The sequence below is a fragment of the Dermochelys coriacea genome, chromosome 2, assembly GCF_009764565.3.
Source record: "Dermochelys coriacea isolate rDerCor1 chromosome 2, rDerCor1.pri.v4, whole genome shotgun sequence".
NCBI classification, from domain to species: Eukaryota; Metazoa; Chordata; order Testudines; family Dermochelyidae; genus Dermochelys; species Dermochelys coriacea.
This window is the reverse complement of record NC_050069.1, coordinates 22,842,757-22,862,778: the sequence shown is the minus strand read 5'-3', so window position 1 is coordinate 22,862,778 and position 20,022 is coordinate 22,842,757. Positions and strand designations below refer to the sequence as shown.

The following is a 20,022-nucleotide window of genomic DNA, read 5'->3' as shown; positions in this document are numbered from 1 at the left end:
AAACAAGAGTGGAGGAAATCACCTATAAATAATGTTTCCTAAATAGTATAACGCTGATTCTTAGTGGTATATATTTGTTTTGGCAGCTGTCACTCTATTTTATTTGAAATGATACAATGACTTTCTCACAGCGACATCTAAAAAACTCATACTTATGCAATTTGTAGACATCAAGATTGTGCTGACCCAAATGAGGGAGAGAGACATTATTTCAATTTACTATTATTCGTCAATGTATAATATTTGGGGAGGGGAGAGCTTTTAAAATAGTAATTGATTCTGTTGTGAAGAGCGCTATTAGATAGCAAACATGGGACTCTTTTAAGAATATTATGATCTGGTGGGGACAATCTCTTGTTGATTTTCCAAAGGTCTACCACTCTATTGCTGAGAACCTGTGTGTGTTTCCATTGTTTTTGTAGAAACAACAATATTTTGAGTCATGTCGTCATGCCAGCAGAGGGAGCCCAAGCTGACTAACAAACCCTCTTCCCTGAGCTGTCTGTACCTAAATCATTGGTGGCATTGATGCTGCTGATCTATACTATGTATTTCCCATAAGAAGAACAGGAAGAAATTCAGTGTTTGCTAAATGGAACAGGACAAAACCTGTAGAAAGAGTGAGGGAGATTAATTTCAAGCTTCTGAGTAGATGTAAGGACAGTAGAGGGTTTAAGAAAAACAAAAACTATGAAAAAGCTTGACAGTGACCCTACACGGTATTTAGGGCTAAGTGCTGCCTCTACTTGACGAAAGAAAATGGTGCAAACTCAATGTACAAATAGCAGTGTGCCCAACGTGGGTGTGCAGAGGGATTGTGCCCTGTCTCATGGGTGGAAAAAGCAAATGTGGACCACCCGTGGGATGTGCTTTTAAGGGGAAAAGGGTTTGATTGGCCTAAAATCTGTTGTGTGTATGCTGCCATACACAGCAAGTGAGAGCCTGTTCCAGCAATGAACATGGCACCTTGAGAAAGCAGTAAAAAGCACGCCACTTTGGGTTATGTCAGTTTGCCGTGTGTCCTCCTGGCCTATGACAACAGGTTGTCTTGCATTACATGTGCTTAACAGCCTGTCTGGGTATGTTTCTACCTACTCTGTGCAGGCTTGTCAGTGTGTAGTCCATTATATATTGTGTGCGTCTTTTATTTTTAGAAGGCAATGCAATTCCTAATATAAGCCAGGAGTCCAGTCTGAACTCAATTTATTAAATATGTATTATGAAATACGATGTACAGCTGCAACTCAAATCCCTACTGTGCTAAAACTGTATCTTATCAAGCTTGCTTGCCTGGTTGGCTGTTGACTTGGCAATTTATTTGTGAAAATTTCTACTGTTTCTCATAATATTTTCAGAGCTAAATAGTTAAGAGTAACTAAATGATTCTTGGAGATGTTAACTTTTGAGGTAATTAGCCTCAAATATCTTATCATGGGCTAAAGAAAACACTTGGATACAAGAATGAGTTAAATAAACACACACACACACACACACACACACACACACACACACACACACTTAAAAATTGAGAGCTGATAGTGTCCTTTCTGCTATACTGAACAGGGAGTAGAAAAGCTCTCTGGCCTAAGGTCAGAGATAAACAAAAGGCAATAAATCAGACACCTAATACACTGGATGATCAAGGTTTGTGCTTTATTCGCTCATGATACAATTCTTAGAGTTAAGGGTCAGGGTTCTCAAGTTATGCTGAAATGTGCTCTCTGGGTCTTGCCCTTTGAAATCCCTCTCCATAGTTAGGTTTATGCTGCACAATTAACCTGGGTGATTGGCACCAAGGTTGAGCACTCAGGTTATCTTAGTCTTGATGAGAGTATCCCCTCTATAAAGGCATGAGTATCCCCACTACAAAGGCATACCTTCATTACTGTGTCCTCACTATTCATGCCCGTGTATATTGGGGGCACATGCTGTTGCTCTCTGTACTGAGACACTGTAGAATTGGTTCCCAGTCATTTGTGAGAGAACTTGTCTGTCCTTAGGTGGGGGTGGATTGTGGGAAGGCGTTGGAGGACTATCAGCATTCAAGTGAGTTAAGTCTGCGTCTTCAGTGATTGGGTTCCTGCCCAATTAAAAGTAGAGCCCAGCCTCTAACCCACATCCCCAGCCAGGAAAACCTGAGTCAGAGGTCTTTCTGTGTGGATGGTAGAGGGTAAATGCTAAAACTCAAATAAGAGTCCAGATTAACTGTTGTGTAGATATACCCCATGTTTCTGCAATAAACATAATTGCCTCAATTTCTGATCACCCTTCTTTCCATGCCCTGTTACCTTCCTAATCCGTGTTTCTGAAGTAAATATATGGCTGAGAGTCAAATTGTACCTTGCCTTCGTGCTGTGAATAATTTAGGATTCTGCTTCAGTGTAATACCTAGTTAATGTTCTGTTTAGTCTTCGGGTCTGTGCATAGCTGTATTATTGTATATCATTCAGGAGAGTTGGGTGGGAGAGGTTAAACCTTCCTGAATTGTTTGGAAAAAAAAAATGTCGCGTCTACTAGTATCATTAGTACTTGGGTAAACATCTTTGTAAAATGACATACCTTTTTTATTTTTAAAGGTTTATATAACAAAGGATTTATTTACCTTGATGTACCAATATCTGATGACAGTTGTATAGCAGGTGAGTGTATGTTTTAGCAGTAGTAGCTATGTTTTTTTTGGAAGAGATTCATTCCAGATAATTTAGGTTTCCTTTTTTTGGGTGTTGCTTGTCTTTTTCTATTAAAGTGACCTATTTAAACATAACACCAAGATGGATGAAAACTCTTGTTTATTCAGTGGCTTCCAACTTGCTGTTAAAAATTTGTCCTTTATCCTTATGCTAATATTTATTTATTTTCAACTTACATTTCTATCTGAAATAATAAAGCTGCTTTTAACATATGTAGAGATGAAGACATGTCCTTGAAGACATTTAAGTATAATTTAAACAATTGTTCTTGTTTCGTTGTATCTGCAGTTAACAAGGATACTATAAATGTAGAAACTTAATCATATTAAAAAAAAATCTGTCTAGAAGAGGGACCTTTTCCTTCTGATTCAGTTAATATTCATAGTACTGGTTGCTTATTCACTTCCATCATTCATGCCTCTGTCACCTCAAAATTTGATTACTCTAATGTGCTGTCCTTTCGGACCATGTGGAAACTTGAGCTTCTACAGAATGTGGCTGTCCACTGGATAAATGGTGCAACATTCAGGGAGCAATTTCTATTATTTTGAGTGCTGCACTAGCTCTCAAGATATTTGGGATGGAATTTCAAGGGTAAGGTTTAATTGTGTTTGGTTTAAGTGGTTTGGGAGCTGGTTACAGAGGGACCACCTCACACTGCTACAGTTTAGACCTGGCAAGACACTTAAGCTGCAATTGGGTCCTCAACTCTTTACTTCTCTCCTTTTTACACCACAGTCCAGACATATTAACCATCCAGACATGGTACAAAGCTAGTCTCTTTCATAGACCTTTTAAGTAGGCTGGGAGTTTTTACAGGTGAATGGGCTGGTGACTGACTGCAGGATGATTTAGGTGGGGTCTTACGATACAGCTGGGAAGAATGGCTTTAGCTATTGTGAGAGAATATATCAACAGGAAATTTTTTGATTAGAAAATCGCTGAATGAAAATATTTCATAGAATGATTTTAGATTTTTAACTGTGTTTAAGTTTCGGGAGGTGTGTGAAGTTGGAAAGGCACCAGAGAAACTGAATGAATAAAGCTGAACTTGGAGGGAAAATATTGTAAATTACCCCATAGTCTGACCTAGAATAAAATTTAGTTTGGTTATTTTAAAAAAATCTTTCAGCTTTTAATCAGTCAAAATATTCTGAAAACTTAAATCTCTTAAACCATAGTATTAAAAATAATTCTTCCTTCCAGTGCCTCCTCTTGAAGGTTTTGTAATGAACAGAGTGCAAGGTGATTACTTTGAAACTCTTCTCTACAAAATATTTGTTTCAATAGATGAACACACTAATGTGGCAGAGGTATGTAATGCTTAGTTTGTTTCTGCATCAGGGAGGTGGGGGAAACTGGAAGGGTCAGTAAAACAGGTTGGTGAAGTACCTGAAAGGCAGATAGGGAGAAATGCATTTCCTATTTTCAGTGTCCATCTCCACAGCCATATGACTGTATGTAGCTTTCCAGAGATGAGTCTAGGGATAAGAGATTTGAAACAATATTCACTGATTTATGGAATGTGCTAGTTGCTTTTTTTTTAAAATATTAAAAAGTACACAATTTTTTTTTCATAAATAGCACTACAATTCCCCTGGCAAAAAGAGCAGTGCATAGGAACCACATGGAGTGGGAGTTTTAGCAAAGAATCCTTGCAAATAGTTAATATTCATATACTGATTGCTTATTTACTTTGTTGTCTCTACTTAGAGGTGCATTTTTACTTTGAAAAGTGATTGCAAAAAGACATTGTGGGGTTCCTGAAGTCAACCTGAGTTCTTCAATCTTTTGTAATAAAGATTCTGCAGGCCAAATTATGTCCTTAGTTCAGGGCATATACAGCTCCATTGCCTTAAGTGGGTTTGCTCAGGGGTAACTGATAGATTAAACCTGTGATTGGAATTTAGTTGATGATGCACAAGTAAAAATAGAACCCAGCTTCCTCCTCTCATAGTTGGATTGATTCTGTTGTGTTAACAGGAGTAAAAAGTAGTATATTTTTATCTTTGTCCCCAAAGTGAGTGGATGGGACAATGAAAGCACAGGGAATAGCTTTTGTGAGTAATTATCACTTTTACATGGTCGCTTCTCAAAACAGAATCAGGTTGTAAGACTAGGCTTGATTCTCCAGTGCCCTGTGTACTCATTGACTGGGTATAATGGGTGTAGAATTCTTAAATCAATTAATTGAAATGTTAGCATTTTACATCCACTTTGCATGTAGTCTACACTGGTGTAAATTACTGCACAAGGAGTGTAACAGTGGAATATTTGATCCTGAATCTCTTGCTGCTCAAGAAAGGCAGTATTGGATTGAGGTTTCAGCATTTCTTCTCCTTTCTCTTAACCACTTGTGAAATGACAATAGATTGTACAACTTGTACTAGAAAAGGTGTTCTTGGCTAGTAGCAAATGAGTCCTGGAATCACTTATCAATTATTCTTATTTTGTCTCTTATCTGTTTCCTATTTTTCAGCTTGCAAATGTTCTAGAGATAGACTTATCACTGGTGAAGGTATGTCTGAATAGTACATCCAAAGCATCTAATTGTCCAAAGTGAAAATCCTCCAACATTTTACTACATGGCTTCTTAAATAGATACTAAAACTACATTATGAAACTTAGCAGTTTTTGATTTATCTCTTGTGTGTTTTTGTCTCTTCAGAATGCTGTGTCCATGTATTGTCGATTGGGTTTTGCTCACAAAAAAGGCCAAGTAATGAATCTGGAAAATCTTCATTCATCATGGAGGAACATTCCGTCTATAAATCGACTGAAGTAGGTATCTTGCCATGTTTCTTGAGCTACTTTAAAAATATAGTTTTGACTACAAAGGTGGGACATTCTAAATTCTACCTCTGAGTCTGGCATTGTGATTCCCTTTGAGGTCCTGTCAGTAATTTAATTATCTTCCTTCCTTCATTTTCTATATATAAAATGAGAATAACTTATGTGTAGCTCTTGGGTATATATGGGGGTTATGGGTGGTAAAATTCGCTCATAGATGCTGCAAATAATACTTTAAGTGTTGGCATTTTGGTTTTGAAACACAGACTGTGTACTTGCTTTAATGTCTTATGGCTGTGAATTTGTAATTATTCTGTATTTTGATTTGTGTCTTTAGGAACTTTAAGATTATTTCCTGATTTTTAAAAACTAAAAGTTGCCGTTTTTATTGTAGTACCATGACAGCCTGTCTCAGTGCAGCTGGTTGTGTGTGTATTTGTAATTGGCAGTGCGTTTCTGTGGTTGGCAAGACAGCTTGCAGTACTTGGGCATTCTGGCAATCCTGGGGGCCCTTGTTTTGTTCTTAAACTTAAATGTCTAGTAATGCTTTTTAAAAAAAAAAAGAAATAAAACCTGTTTGAACTTTTTTGTAGTCAGCAGTTGGAGAATTCAGACGTCTGGCTGAAGGATAGTTTGAAATAGGCTTTCTACATTGGTATGAAATGTTTTATCTGGCTTCGATAGGACTTGCAGTGGTTTTCATAATCTGCCACTGAGCATGCCTGAGGTACCATGAGATTAGCAGGCAGAGCTGCTGCCATGGTGCTATAGTGATAATAGATACAGACTTTGTTAATAGGAGTACTTTGGATCCGCAAAAGATGCTGCTTTCATGGGACAGTGGGGAAAACAGGACTCCTGTACAGGAAGCTTGTTCATCAGCTACAGATACTGACACCAACAGTCAAGATGATCCAGGTTAGCACCCATATTAAATTGATACATTAGAATCAATTGGTTAATGTTTATAAAATGCCTTGAGGTTATAAATGCTAATTATTCATAGACCCAACCAGAATATGTAGAGAGAGGCAGATTGTTGAAATACTTCTAACATCAAATACATTGAATTATTTTGCCACTTTTTATTCTTGTTGCATCTCCCCACCTCAAAAAAGTGCTGTTTTAACCAGTCTGCATTATGAATGTTAGTAGAATTCTTCCTGAATGAAAATAAAATTATTGCAAAATTACATTTTAAATTTGATGAGAGTTATATAGTATTGCAGTAATGGCGAGGAAATATGTATAAGACTCAGTATGGCGTAGTGTGGGCTTTATGCTTTATTTGTTTAGTTCATACGTAGATCTAGTTTTATGATTTTAAGGCTTGCTTAAGGAAAATGTCTTTATTCTTACATAAAACAAATAAGTTTACAAATTCTTTCTTTGTTTTATAGCTGACACAGCCAGCGTGAGCAGCTTGAGTCTGTCTAGTGGACATACAAAGCGTATTGCCTTTCTGTTTGATTCAACTCTCACTGCCTTTCTAATGATGGGGAATCTTTCACCAGTATGTCAGATTGTTCAGTTTGTCTATGTGAAAATAATGCAGCTGTGATGATTTTAGGACCTTTTGTATCAATTGTTTAGCAACTTTAATGATCATTTGTTTAAGCAAATTTTGTCTTTATTTTACAAAAATATATATGTTAAATCTCCCACTCACAGAGATAAGAATCTGTGAAAGATAAAAAAATCTTATATACAATATATTTGGATTATATTGTTGCAGAACTTGAAAAGTCATGCGGTAACTATGTTTGAAGTTGGAAAATTATCAGATGAATCTCTGGACAGTTTTCTTTTGGAACTTGAAAAGGTAACCCTCTTGTATACAGTCTAAAGTTTTTCAGAGCTTAAGTGAGCTGTAGCTCACGAAAGCTTATGCTCTAATAAATTTGTTAGTCTCTAAGGTGCCACAAGTACTCCTTTTCTTTTTAAGATATTTCTGTGTGTGTGTGTGTGTGTGTGTGTGTGTGTGTGTGTGCGTGCGTTTTACACTATCAGTATTTGATATGTATTTCTGGTCTTGTGCGTTTGCCTTAGGAGCTTCTTGTTACCCCTCTTTGTACATAATAATATTGGTAGGAACACATGCGTGGGAATATTCGATCCTCTGTTTTTTATGTCCCATTAAAATGGAGTCTGTCCTATATGTCTGTGCCAGTAATGGCTTTTTTTAAGATGACATTATCAGAAGTGCATGTATAAAAGTGCAGTCACTAAGTGAAGATATGAAAAAACACTAAACCTCACAAACCCTCATGTGCATACATCTGTAGATACATGTTCACACAACCACTAACTTGTGAGCTAGCACTGGCTTTTTCTTTGCTGGATTTGGGTATCTGTAAATGTGCATATTTTTGCATTCACACGCCTTTGAAAACTTGGTCATTAAGGACTGGAATTTGTAGGCCATAATTTTCCAGACCTGGGTTTTTTTTTATTTATTTTTTTTAACCTTTTGATCTTATATCTACCATAATTTTAAACAAACCAATCAATTTCTTAAGATAACTATACAGTTATATACTTGTAGATTTTTTTTCTGTAATTGCTATGACTTTATTATGGCATCCTTTATTATGGCATCCTTACCCTTTCAGTGGTAAGTTATATTGAACAATGATGATACAGTACAACTGAAGTTGTTGGATATATATTTTTGGATTCCTCTCCTTCACTTAATTTTGATGTCTTGCTAATATACTTAACATTACAGTATTTGACAAGCTTTGCCAGCTTTCACTTAACTTGATGGTTGCTATGGATCATTCTTGCTGAAAAACTGGAAGGCAATTGCACCTTTTAAATGCTGACTGTAGAATGTTTGTAATAACTTCTTAATCTAGTATTTGTGGAAGTGGTATTTACAGAAACAGTATACAACATGTACACCTTTATATGATTTTTTGTTTAGGTTCAAAGCACAGGTGAAGGGGAGGCACAGAGATACTTTGATCATGCACTTACTCTGAGAAACACAATACTGTTTTTGCGGCATAACAAAGACCTAGTGGCACAAGCTGCACAACCTGAACAACCAAATAATGGTATAGTGAAAGTTACTGTTTTGGGAAAACTGTCCAGTCTCTCGAAGTTATGTTTGTTTATCTATCATGTGTTCTCTTTAAAAAGAGTTTTCTCATCAAGTGCCCTTTCTGAATGGGATGCTTTCCTGAAATTGGGCCTTTCAGTCCACTGCTGCTTGTGTTGAGCCTCCAGTGATCCATCCTTGTCACATCTGACACATCAGTCACTTACATGGCAGTAGACTGGTGTTTGAAGCACTAGATTGATTTCACTGCAAGACCAAGGGCAAACTGGGCTGGTGTGGGAGGGAGCTGGTTACAAACCACACACATTCAAGGATAGTAAAGGAGGAATATTTCTGCATGACTAAATGTACTAAGTGGAGATATTTCAAAGGCACAGAGGGGAGTTAGGCACAACTCTCATTGCACGCACATGCACACACACACACAAACACGTGAATGCCTAGTTATCCTTTATGCCTGTGAAAATCCCCCTCCCCTCAAAAAAATTCCAAACATGCTTCACTGCAAAAATCCATCATCAAGATGAACCCCCAAAACTTTTTTCTTGCTGCTAGGTCAGCTATCTCTATGAACCTGAAATATATCCCAAAACTGCAATTCTGTGATAACTAAATCTATCAATAAGATTGATTTTTTTTTTGGTTTTGTTTTAACAAATAAGAGCTTGATCTTGCAAGGTGCTAAGCACTCTCCGTGCTAATCATAGTTGGGATATTTAGGTGCTCAGCACCTCACAGGATTAGGTCATTGGAAGGCAGAATCATATTATTCACTTGTATTGCTCTATTCTATAGAGAGAATTGTTTGGAAGCAAATGAACTAAGTACTGCTCTGCTATCTTGAATTAATGGTATTTCACCAGATTTTCACCAATATACTTAGCCCAAGTATCTTTTATAGTGTGGTATAATGGCAAATAATAGAAAAAGTGTAATATGATTTGAGTGATTGGAGATGTGTATTCCACTCAGGTGTGTATGTGTGTGTGCACCTAGCACTCCGAAGTCAGAGAACTTAGAACGTAGTGGTACCCATAGGGGCAGAGGTTGCATCCTGTGGCCGTTAGTCCATCCCCTGGCTATTTAAGGGTAGCACCACCCAACCCCCTCCATTCCTTCTCACAACTTGCAACTAGAGTTGGAGCATTTCATGTGGTATTTCCTACATGCTGTTTCTTATCTCAGTCTTTTGAGTTTTTGTTATAAATAGTTAACTAGTATTAGCTAAGAATAGTTAGATTAACTCCTCATCCTGATGGGATGCTGTCATCAGGATTCAAACACTGTCCATTATGTGGGTTGGCTATTCCCAATAGTTATCCCCACATGCGGTGTTTATTGTGGCTAGGAGAAAGGTACATTAGAGAAAGGTTCTCCATCTGCGAGTCTCTTAAAAAAAGAATGCAGGTGGCAATGGACTTGAGACTCAGGCAGCACCTGAGTGTAAACCATGAGGCTCACTTTGGTACAAGGGACCTCTACAGATCGTCTGGCCTCTCAAACAACTTCAGAGCTGGAGTGAGCTTATGTTTCTCAGCCGGACTCTGATACCTCTCGCAGGAGGAAGATAGATCGTTTTCCTTCTTCAAGTCCTCCGAGAAAAAGGTCTCACAAAATGGACTGCAGCTACTTCAGAGCTGTCATCATTCTCTTCCAGGAGGAGTGTGGACTGATCTACCAGGATGTGAGATGGAGCTGGGCTATCTGCTCTGTTACCAAGGCAGCATCAGTTCGACACTGTACTGTTGACTCTGATGCCATCCATGAGATGCTGGTACTGACAATGTCAGCATCGACTGTTTCCCTGCTACTAGAATACCAGGCAGTGTCAGACTTGCTTTGCCTCTCTCTGTTCCTGGTTCTCCAATTACTCAGGAGCATTCAGTAGCCCAGAAACCATTGATATGGGCAGTGCTGCCTGGTGTGATGCCAAAGACATCCCAATTGCCGGCATTGCCTAACACTCACAGTGGACAATTGAGCACTGCTTTCTTATCAGTACTGAGTGGTCCGTTGGAACTGTTGCCATCTGTGGCACCAATGATGACTGTGGTACAGACCATATCTTTAGAATGAGTACTGACTCTGGTGTCTGTGCTATCTTCAATGTTAGTACCAAATGAGAATGTGATATCGTGGCAATCCTCAAGGTGCTGACTTCTTTTCTTACCTCCGATGCTGATACAGCCAGCATATTGGGTCTCAGATGAGGCGTGATGTTTGTTCACTCCATGCAGGATGGCTCCTCTGTTACCTTCTGTTACTATGAAGGTTCATCAAGCTCAGGGACATCTTCCCTCTCTCCCTCATCCTTGAGACACACTTCTAGGAGATGGTGGAGAACTCCTGTGGACCACGATTGGTACCAGGATTGGCACTGTTCCTACATTAGAGATGGGCTCTTGGCCTAGTGCATACTGGCCATCAGTGCCAAATTCCTATACCCAGTAGCTCTGTGGGATGTTCCACATTCAGTAAAGTCCTGGTCTTTGACTCACTCCAGGGTTAGGTTGCTCAACCAACCTGTAGTATCATCTGCTCAGCTGCCTATATTGCAGACTCAAATGGAGGCAGCTTCCTTGGAGTAGTTTCAGACTGAACCACTCATACAAGAGCATGTATTACTGCAGAAGATTCCAGTGGCTCCGCTTCCATCGTCACGCTCATCACTGGATGACTCCATGGTACTGGAGTCTTCCTCCCAGTGCCTGAAGATTTTAAGCTCCATTAAGAGCTTCTCAGATAAATGGCTTCAGCTATGGGTATTGAAGTGGAGTTTGTGCAAGAAAATACACACAACTTGACATTATTCAGTCCTTGCAAATGAGCATTGCAAATCCCCAGCCCCTGCTGTCAAAATATGATTTTGTGAATTCTAACAGATTTCAGAGTAGCAGCTGTGTTAGTCTGTATTCGCAAACAAGAAAAGGAGTACTTGTGGCACCTTAGAGACTAACAAATTTTATTGAGCATAAGCTTTCGTGAGCTACACGTAAGCTTATGCTCAAATAAATTCGTTAGTCTCTAAGGTGCCACAAGTACTCCTTTTCTTGTTTGTGAATTCTGAGTGTGTAGCAAAATGCAAAAAGCCTTTGGTGGTCATATTTTGTTCTCTGACAAAACAGATGAGACTTCGCATTCACTGAAGGACTCGTGTGTGTTGGGGATTTATACCCAAACCAAAGGGTATTTTACTGGTTAGCACCGGCAATATCTGTGCCAGTGGTATTTCTGGCAGACACCATATCGGGCCTGACAGAAGGACCATTCTAGAAAGGGAAATAAGTCATACAGGAGAAGACTACCTGGGTCTAACTTTTAATCAGCCAGTCTGTCCTCCTTCAACTTTTGGCAAGCAGCAATTTTGACTGTCAGATCAAGAGCAGCATTCCAGTTGTGAACTTGTAGCTGTTCGGGGATGGCCTTTCTCACTTCCACAGTGCTTGGGAAGCTATGACCACAAACAAATGGGTCTTCAGCACTGTGGGATCAGGTTATGCCATTCAGTTTCTCTCCATTTCCCACATTGTGTCCCCTCCTCCACCCTGTCCCTTTTCATGGACCTCTCTCACAAGTCACTGCATCTCTAGCAGCTGTGGACTCTGCAGGATTTGGGGGCCATAGAAGAAGTCCCTCTACAATATCAGGGGAAAAGATTCTACTCGCAGTATTTCCTGAGCCCTATTCTTGATCTTAGGGGTCTCAACAGGTGCATCAAGTACATGAGATTCCACATGATTACCCTAGCTACTGTCCTCCTCCAAATGACTAGTTTGATGCCCTAGATGTTGAAGATGACTATTTCAGTGTGGCTGTTTCTGAGATTTGTAGTTGCAGGGGCAGCATTATCAAGACATGGTTTTCCCCTTTAGCTCCTTGAGTTTTTACTAAATGCATGGCTGTAGTAATAGCACATCCCAGGAGAGTAGGAATACATGTGATTCCCTACCTGCACAATTGGTTGGTGAGGGGTAAGTCCAAAGACCAATTGCTCAGCTATGTCCCGTTCACTCTGCATCTTTTTAGTCATCTAGGTCTAATAAAAAATAAAGCAAAATCAACTTTAGTACCACACAAAACATTGGGGCCCTACTAGATTGTACGAGTACAAGGGTATTACTGCCAGGGGAACGATTTCAGATAATTGTTGTTTCTGTCTGTCCCTCCAAGTTTATCCTTCTGCCATAATTTGGGTATGCCTGAAGTTACTGGATCATATGGCCATGTGTACTTACATGGTCCAGGATACGAGACTACATCTTCGTCATCTTCAGGTTTGGCTTAAGCTAGTGTATCACCCACATTTTTAGTAGTTGGACATCCTGGTGCGAGTGCTGCCACCCATCCTGCAGTCCATCAAGTGGTGGAGGAACCAAATCAATGTTTGCAGAGGTGTTTTCTTCATCTTTTCTCCACGGATCATAACGTCAGTGATCCCTCTGCAATAGGTTGGGGAATATATCTGGAGATTTTGAAAGTTCAGGGAGTGTGGATAGATAGGAATATTTCCTTCCTATCAACATCCTGTAGCACTGAGCCATTTACAATGCAGGCTGGCCCTTTCGGTCACACATCAGACACAGAGGTTCATATACTCACTGACAATACCACCGTGGTATGCTATGTGAACAAACAAGGGTCCTCACTCCAACCATCTTTGTCAGAAGGTAGTAAAGTTTTGGCATTTTGCATCAGGGAGAACATCATACCCACAGCAGCTCACTTATTGGGGGTGAGGAATTGCTAATGTGATCACCTCAGCAAAGTATTTTCTCAGAATCATGAGTTGTCTCTGAAGAACAGTGTGTTAAGGTCCATCTTCGGAGAATGGGGCATTCCAACTGTCAACCTGTTTGCAACAAAAGACCACAAGAAGTGCCCATTCGTTTTGCTCCCAGGTGGGCCTCAGTCCAAGATCCTTGACAAATCCCTTCCTCGTGAATTGGGGATTAGCACTCATGTATGTCTTTCCTTGGGATTTCTGTCATCACACAGATTGTTTTCAAACTGAAGTTGGATTATGCTAGAATGATTCTCATTGCACCAGCTTGGCCAAGGCAGTGCTGGTTCTCTGATTTCCTCTGATTTCCTCAACTGCTCATATCTTTTTATCCTGACCTACTGACCATTGTCAGATTTGGCATTCAATATTGAACAGCCTGCTCCTCACGGTGTGGATGCTGTACGGTTTGATGAAGAGAAGGAATGATATTTGGAAGCTGTTTGACAAGTGTGGCTTAAGAGTAGAAAGCCATCTTCTAGGGCTACTATTTGGCCAAGTGGAAATGATTTTCAGTTTGATTGCTAACTCGGGGAGTTCAGCTGCTACTGGCCTATATTCAGGACATTTTGAAGTAACTGTTATGCCTTCAATCATCTGGTCTTTCTATCAGTTCATTGAGGGTTCACTTAGCAACGATGTCAGCATTTTTCATCTGCCCATCCAAGGGAAGTCAGTTTTCATGAACTCCATGGTAATGGGATTTCTGAGAAGAGTCAGTCGTCTCCACCCACCTGTGAAACGGCCTATTCCCTTGTGGTAACATAATATATGTTTAGCTGCCCTGATGGGGCCTTTGTTTGAGCCTCTGGTAGCCTTTTCTCAGTCCCATTCTGTGCCAGAAGGCAGCTTTCCTTGTTGCAATAACATCTACAAGGAGAATAAGTAAGCTGCAGGGTTTATTACTGGAGCCCTTGTATACATGTTTTTTCAAAGACAAAGTGTGGCTGGGGCCACATCCAAAATTTTTGTCAAAAATTGTTTCACAGCTTTACCTTAACCAAGTGATTTACTTACCAGTGTTCTTTACTAAACTGCGTTCAAATGCACTTGAACAATGACTTCACATGTTGGATGTGAGCAGTACTTGGCATTTTACCTAGAGAGGACAGCCTTTTTGGACATTTCCTTGACTTTTTTTATTTCTTGTGTGGACTGAATGAAGGGTCAGATGGTTTCTGTGCAGATAATTTCCAGATGAATAACTTCCTGCATTACTACAGCTTATGGAGTAGATCAATCTGCATCCCCACAGAGATTACGGGCTCATTTGACGAGAGCCCAAGTGTTATCGATTGCATTTTTCAGCAATGTTTCAATGTTGGACATTTGTCAGGCTGTGATATGGGTTCTGTAAGTACTTTTACCAAACGTTATTTAGTTACCGCAGCATCTCAGATACAAACTTTGTGAAGATAGTGCTACAATCATTATTTAAATAGACTTCAAGTCCCACCTCTGATTACTGCTTGTGAGTTGCCTGAGTAGAATACACATCTACAATCACTGACATAAAAAAATGGCTACTTATCAGTTCTGTAACTGCTGTTCTTTGAGATGTATTTCAGACTTGTATTTCACAACCCACCCTCCTTTCCCTCTGCATCGAAGTCTCTGCTCTTGACATTCGGTGGGATGGAACTGTGCGGGGTCAGTTGCTGGGGAGGGGCTAATGGCCATAGGGCATAAGTACCACCTTTATGGGTACAGCTAGGCAAAGTTCTTCGGCTTTGGTGCATTGGGCACACACTCGTATCTGAGTGGAATATGTCTGCACCCACACCTTGAAGAACAGATAACCATTGTTCTTTAATATTAGATATTGACTCTTGTAATTCACTGAGTAGGAAACTCTTCTTCATATGGTCAAGTAGGCAGTGAGGTATAAGTTATGTTTCTCTGTCAGATACCAAGTTCAGGCATAGATTTGAAATACTGCTTTGTAGTAGTACATCAGTATGCCAGGATATCCTTGAATACTTCCAGGATTCCAGGTGCTAGATGTAATCCTTTGCTGGCCAAAACATTGGCATTGGCCAGCTCCATAGCATTGAGTAAAAAGCAACATAGCAGCTAGTTTTTTATGTATTCCATTTTCTCTGGCCTATGTTTTTGCTCCTAAGTAAGCAGACTAGATGCCAATTTAACATCTAGAACATAGTCACAAATACCTGTTTAAGATACTGAGTTAGCTTAAACAGTCAAAAGCCAAGTTGCTTAATGTTAAAAGTTCAACTCTGAAAAACCGGCCTGTAAAAATAATATATCTCCGTGTTCTAGTGACAGACTAGACTCTTAATCTTTCAGCCTGAAGAACCAACACATCTCAGGGAAAGAACTGGATTCTTCTCTGATTCATATGTTGTTAGAATTGTTACTGGTTGTGTATGTTCCTTTTCTATCTGTATTCAAAGTGTCTTTTGATGCTTTTTAATCTAGGTTTTCCTTTGGATCTCTTACGATGTGAGAGTTTGCTGGGCTTGGATCCTGCAACCTGCAGTAGAGTTCTAAACAAAAACTACACGCTACTTGTCTCCATGGCGCCGCTTACCAATGAAATTCGACCCATCAGCAGCTGTACCCCCCAGGTGAAAATCCACTTTGAAAGGAATCTGAGTCTGTGATATTATTGCACTTCATTTTTGAAATAATACTTTTAACATAAAAGCAGTTTTCTTTGGATCTTTTTCATAGAAGCTACCTTCATTAGAATTTTTTGCTCTGAATGATTTGCATGTAAAACCGTATTATTATATTACAATTGTTTCATGAAAATCAGAGTTTAGTGAGGTATAATGTGCCTATTTATTAAGCTGAATTTATTTACTAAATGTCTGTGTGGTAATTATCTCTCTAGTTAAAAAGTTCTGTGACAGATGTTCCTTTCTATATATTTAATGTTTTGAATTCATGTTCTTAGAACTCCCATACTGTGAGCCCTTTGGAAATAAAGTCTTCTACTCTCTTATCGGTTTTCAGAGTAGCAGCCGTGTTAGTCTGTATACGCAAAAAGAACAGGAGTACTCAGAGACAAACAAATTTATTTGAGCATAAGCTTTCGTGGGTTACAGCCCACTTCATTGGATACATAGAATGGAACATATACAGTAAGAAGATTATATATATGCACCAGGAAACAAAATAGATATTTTGCATCTTCCAGAAGAGATACTATTTTAGAACCTAGTTCACTACCCTGTACTCATGTTGAATAGCACATAGTAAGATACTGCGCCATAACAATAAGGGTGGTGTACTAAAGGCCTTAATTTATTCCCTAAAGTAGCACTCTCTATTCTAGCTGTCTCCTTTATCCCTGCCTCCCAGGCCCTTCTGCATTAGTTGACAGCACGAGCTCTTTTAGAAAAGAAAAAGGGACACAGCTTCGCCTCCCTTGACGCATACCCGCACCTCCCTTGGGAGACCCACCCCATAGTTTGAGAACTGCTGGCTTAGAGCATCTTCATTAAAGTGCTACAGTGTTTAAGTGTTGACTTGTCATCACATGATGCATTCTGTCAATGTTTCCCAAATCCTGGGGCATGTCCCCCTGGGGGTGTCTGAAGAACTAAGTGTGGGGGGAGGCTGTAAGAAGATTTCTGATGTGTTCTCCAGGTTGTCAGCTTTCATTAAAAATAAATCACTAGAACAACCCTGAATGGTAGATGCGTTAAGATGGATAACCCTTTCACAACATATGCCTGGGCTGTGGGAGAAGGGGTGCCATAGGCTTAATTTTCCAGAAGGGGGATCAGCTTTCAATAATTTAGGAAAATGCATTATATAATCATCTGTGAAGCTACTGTAACTTGCTTTATGAGTTTGTTTACTTAGTGTATTACTTAGCTTCATGTATCAGACCTCTGCAGTGAACGTTAGAATAGCAAAACATACTGTGCGGTATAAATTAAAAGGGCAAGTAATGTCGTCAACTTGGTAACCAAATTCTGTAAGATAGCCAGCTTGTTTACAGCATTGTGTTTGAGCAAGTGTCCAATCGGTGTGTATGTACTGTACCTTTAGCAAACTTTAACAAATCTAGCTTTCAAACAAGAGTGTCCTTCCCATCTTCTGTTATACCCAGGGAATGAAGGGATAGCTGAGTTTGAATCTTAAAACTTGGATTCACCATGTAATAGTGAGGTGTTGCAGCTGTTGGCCATGAGGCCAGTCTCATCTGCTATTTAAGTGTACCAAACTCTAGTAAAATAACAAAGTTCTGCCTTTTTTTCTTATCCCATAATTGTACTTGTAATAGTTGCAATTCAAATGATGCTTTTTCATTTTTTGATTGATCTTTCTTCAGCATATTGGACCAGCTATACCAGAAGTTAGCTCCGTTTGGTTCAAATTGTATATTTACCATATTACTGGTCAAGGACCACCATCCCTATTGCTGTCTAAAGGGACAAGGCTTAGAAAACTTCCAGATATTTTTCAGGTATGTTTATGTGCTTTTTTTTTTTTTTTCCCCTCAAATGGAATCTGCATTTTCTCCCAACGAAGGAACTGTTGATTGCTTCTGTTGCTGTTTATATCAGTGTTGTTCCAACAAACTTGACACTATTTTCCCTAGCTTTAATTTAATGCATCATACTGCAGATCCTCTTAGTATGAAGTAAACACTTTAGATGGTGGTGGTGGTTGTTCAGGAGTACTATCTGGACACACAGGAGGCTGCAGTAGCAGAAGACTTATGAGGAGCAAGCATATCTTTGCTGGGAAAGATTAGGCTTCTACTCCAGAGTGCAAGGATTCTACCTTAGAGAATCAGATCTTCTCTCTTCTCCCTTCATCCCCCAAACAAAACAAAAAATAAAAATCTCTCACATGCATGCTTCTCTCATAGTTTGAGAAAATGGTTAAGACTATCACCTTCATTCTGGAGACTGTTTGGGTCCTAGAACAGAGATTTTTTTTTTTTTTGAAGCACCTGGAGATGTCTTCTGCAATTAGGATGACTGTATTCATACTGCTTTGGATTGATTAAAAGAGGTATGGCAGTTTTCTCCTACCATTTTGTCCGTGTCAAAGATGTTAAATGGAAAACACAATCCTGGTGGTGGAAGTTGCAATGGCCAAGGCAAACTTGGCTGAATTAAAATTATAGCATCTCCTCCTGGTCAAATATCAATTTAAACTGAGGAACAGGACTCTATATTCTTCATGTCTCCCCTTCCAAAGAGAAGTGAGACATTTAAGAAACTGGCCTTGTGAGTGAGTGGAGATAGACAGAGAGATGCATGCATCCTTTGATGTAGCTACAGTAGCAACAGTTTCTGGCATCAGTATTTGTAGACATCAGGAATGAAAACACAGAGATCTTGTTTTGCTCTCTCTCCCTCATTTTATATTCCTATTTTTTGTTGTAAAATTGGCATGGGGAAAAGTCATGTCTCAAAAATAAAGTAATAAAAGGTCAGGTGAGTGTGGATTCCCAGTCCACAAAGAGGTTCTATAATACTAACAAACTGGATCTTGATTCATGCTGTGAGGCCTAACCCAAAGCTTCAATACTTTGCAAATGTATGGTGTGGATTTTTTTTATATTTTTAAAAGCACTCTATGTAGTTGCCTTGTAAATTTCCTTATAGAATCAGATTTGAGGTTTGCTGACATAGCGGTTTTTCCTTGTACCAAGTAGTCTCAAGTTCTATACCAATAATTTTTTTCTTGGGACATCTTATCTGTCTGCACACCCTTTTTTTGTTACCATGCAAAAATGTTGTTCTTGTTTTCACTATTGCTTGTTGCAGTGGCATTTTGTTAAAAATATACACTTTTTATCCGGAGACATTCCTAGGACTTTTTAATCTTCCGAAATGAGGCTCTCTCACAATCGTATCTTTAGAGAAAAGGAAAGTGCTTCCATGTCATTATTTTTCTCTGAAGATATACTCCACATTGATAGAACACCATTACCATTCTGAGTACTGCTGGCAGATTTAAAGTTTCTCAGCACATATTCTTACCTTCCAAATTTATATGAGAATATTTTTATCTCCCCTTCTCAAGGAACATTGTGGTGTCTGCACATTGTCACAAGTCTTTACAGCAGATATATCCTGTTCGTACTAGCATGTTAGGAAACCCCCAACCTCAAAATTCTGCCTCCATCACTAGAAGGAGCCTGGGTGTAACAGTGATGTTATAACACAATATAAAATGGTATATTACTGAAAATACTGGCAGTAATTTCCTAATTGTAACACTTTACTGTTAGCCTAATGATTTAGCTTTTCACTTTTATATACTTTGGACAATCAATTACTACTGCTTTTTATTTTGTTCCTTTCTTTTAGGGGTATGATCGCTTACTAATAACATCTTGGGGTCACGACCCAGGAGTAGTCCTAACTTCGAATGTATTGACAATGTTGAATGATGCTTTAACACATTCTGCCGTTCTAATTCAGGTACTTGATGATATGAATATGATAATTTCTTAATTTCAGTAAATTTTTTTCTTATATGTAATGTACAGTAGAAGTGACTGAATGAAACTGAAAAAAATTGACATTTTTTTCAAAACTCTTCATTTTTTTTCAAAATTTTGAACTTAGAAAAATTTTGACCGGCTTTATTGTATAGTTTGTGTATTACTGTGTCACTAAAATGTTGAACCAAAACCCTTGTGTGATTCATATACAGTTATATGGATTAAAACGTAGTCTGTGTATTTAAAATGTAATCAAGAA

General features: G+C 39.0%; 1 protein-coding gene across 3 annotated transcripts in view; it reads left to right on the top strand.

Moving 5' to 3' along the window:
* The window catches only part of FAM91A1 (family with sequence similarity 91 member A1), a 58,204-nt gene that overhangs the window by 14,734 nt on the left and 23,448 nt on the right, over positions 1-20,022 (top strand). For 2 of the 3 annotated variants that reach the window (XM_038391357.2, XM_043507377.1), the window contains 11 exons: positions 2,577-2,639; positions 3,897-4,003; positions 5,170-5,208; positions 5,359-5,471; positions 6,280-6,398; positions 6,881-6,993; positions 7,216-7,302; positions 8,407-8,539; positions 15,764-15,912; positions 17,631-17,765; positions 19,627-19,740. In XM_038391357.2, coding sequence (XP_038247285.1) covers positions 2,577-2,639; positions 3,897-4,003; positions 5,170-5,208; positions 5,359-5,471; positions 6,280-6,398; positions 6,881-6,993; positions 7,216-7,302; positions 8,407-8,539; positions 15,764-15,912; positions 17,631-17,765; positions 19,627-19,740 — 1,172 coding nt within the window. The remainder of the gene's footprint in view (positions 1-2,576; positions 2,640-3,896; positions 4,004-5,169; positions 5,209-5,358; positions 5,472-6,279; positions 6,399-6,880; positions 6,994-7,215; positions 7,303-8,406; positions 8,540-15,763; positions 15,913-17,630; positions 17,766-19,626; positions 19,741-20,022) is intronic. The other variant, XM_043507376.1, reaches the window with a different exon arrangement.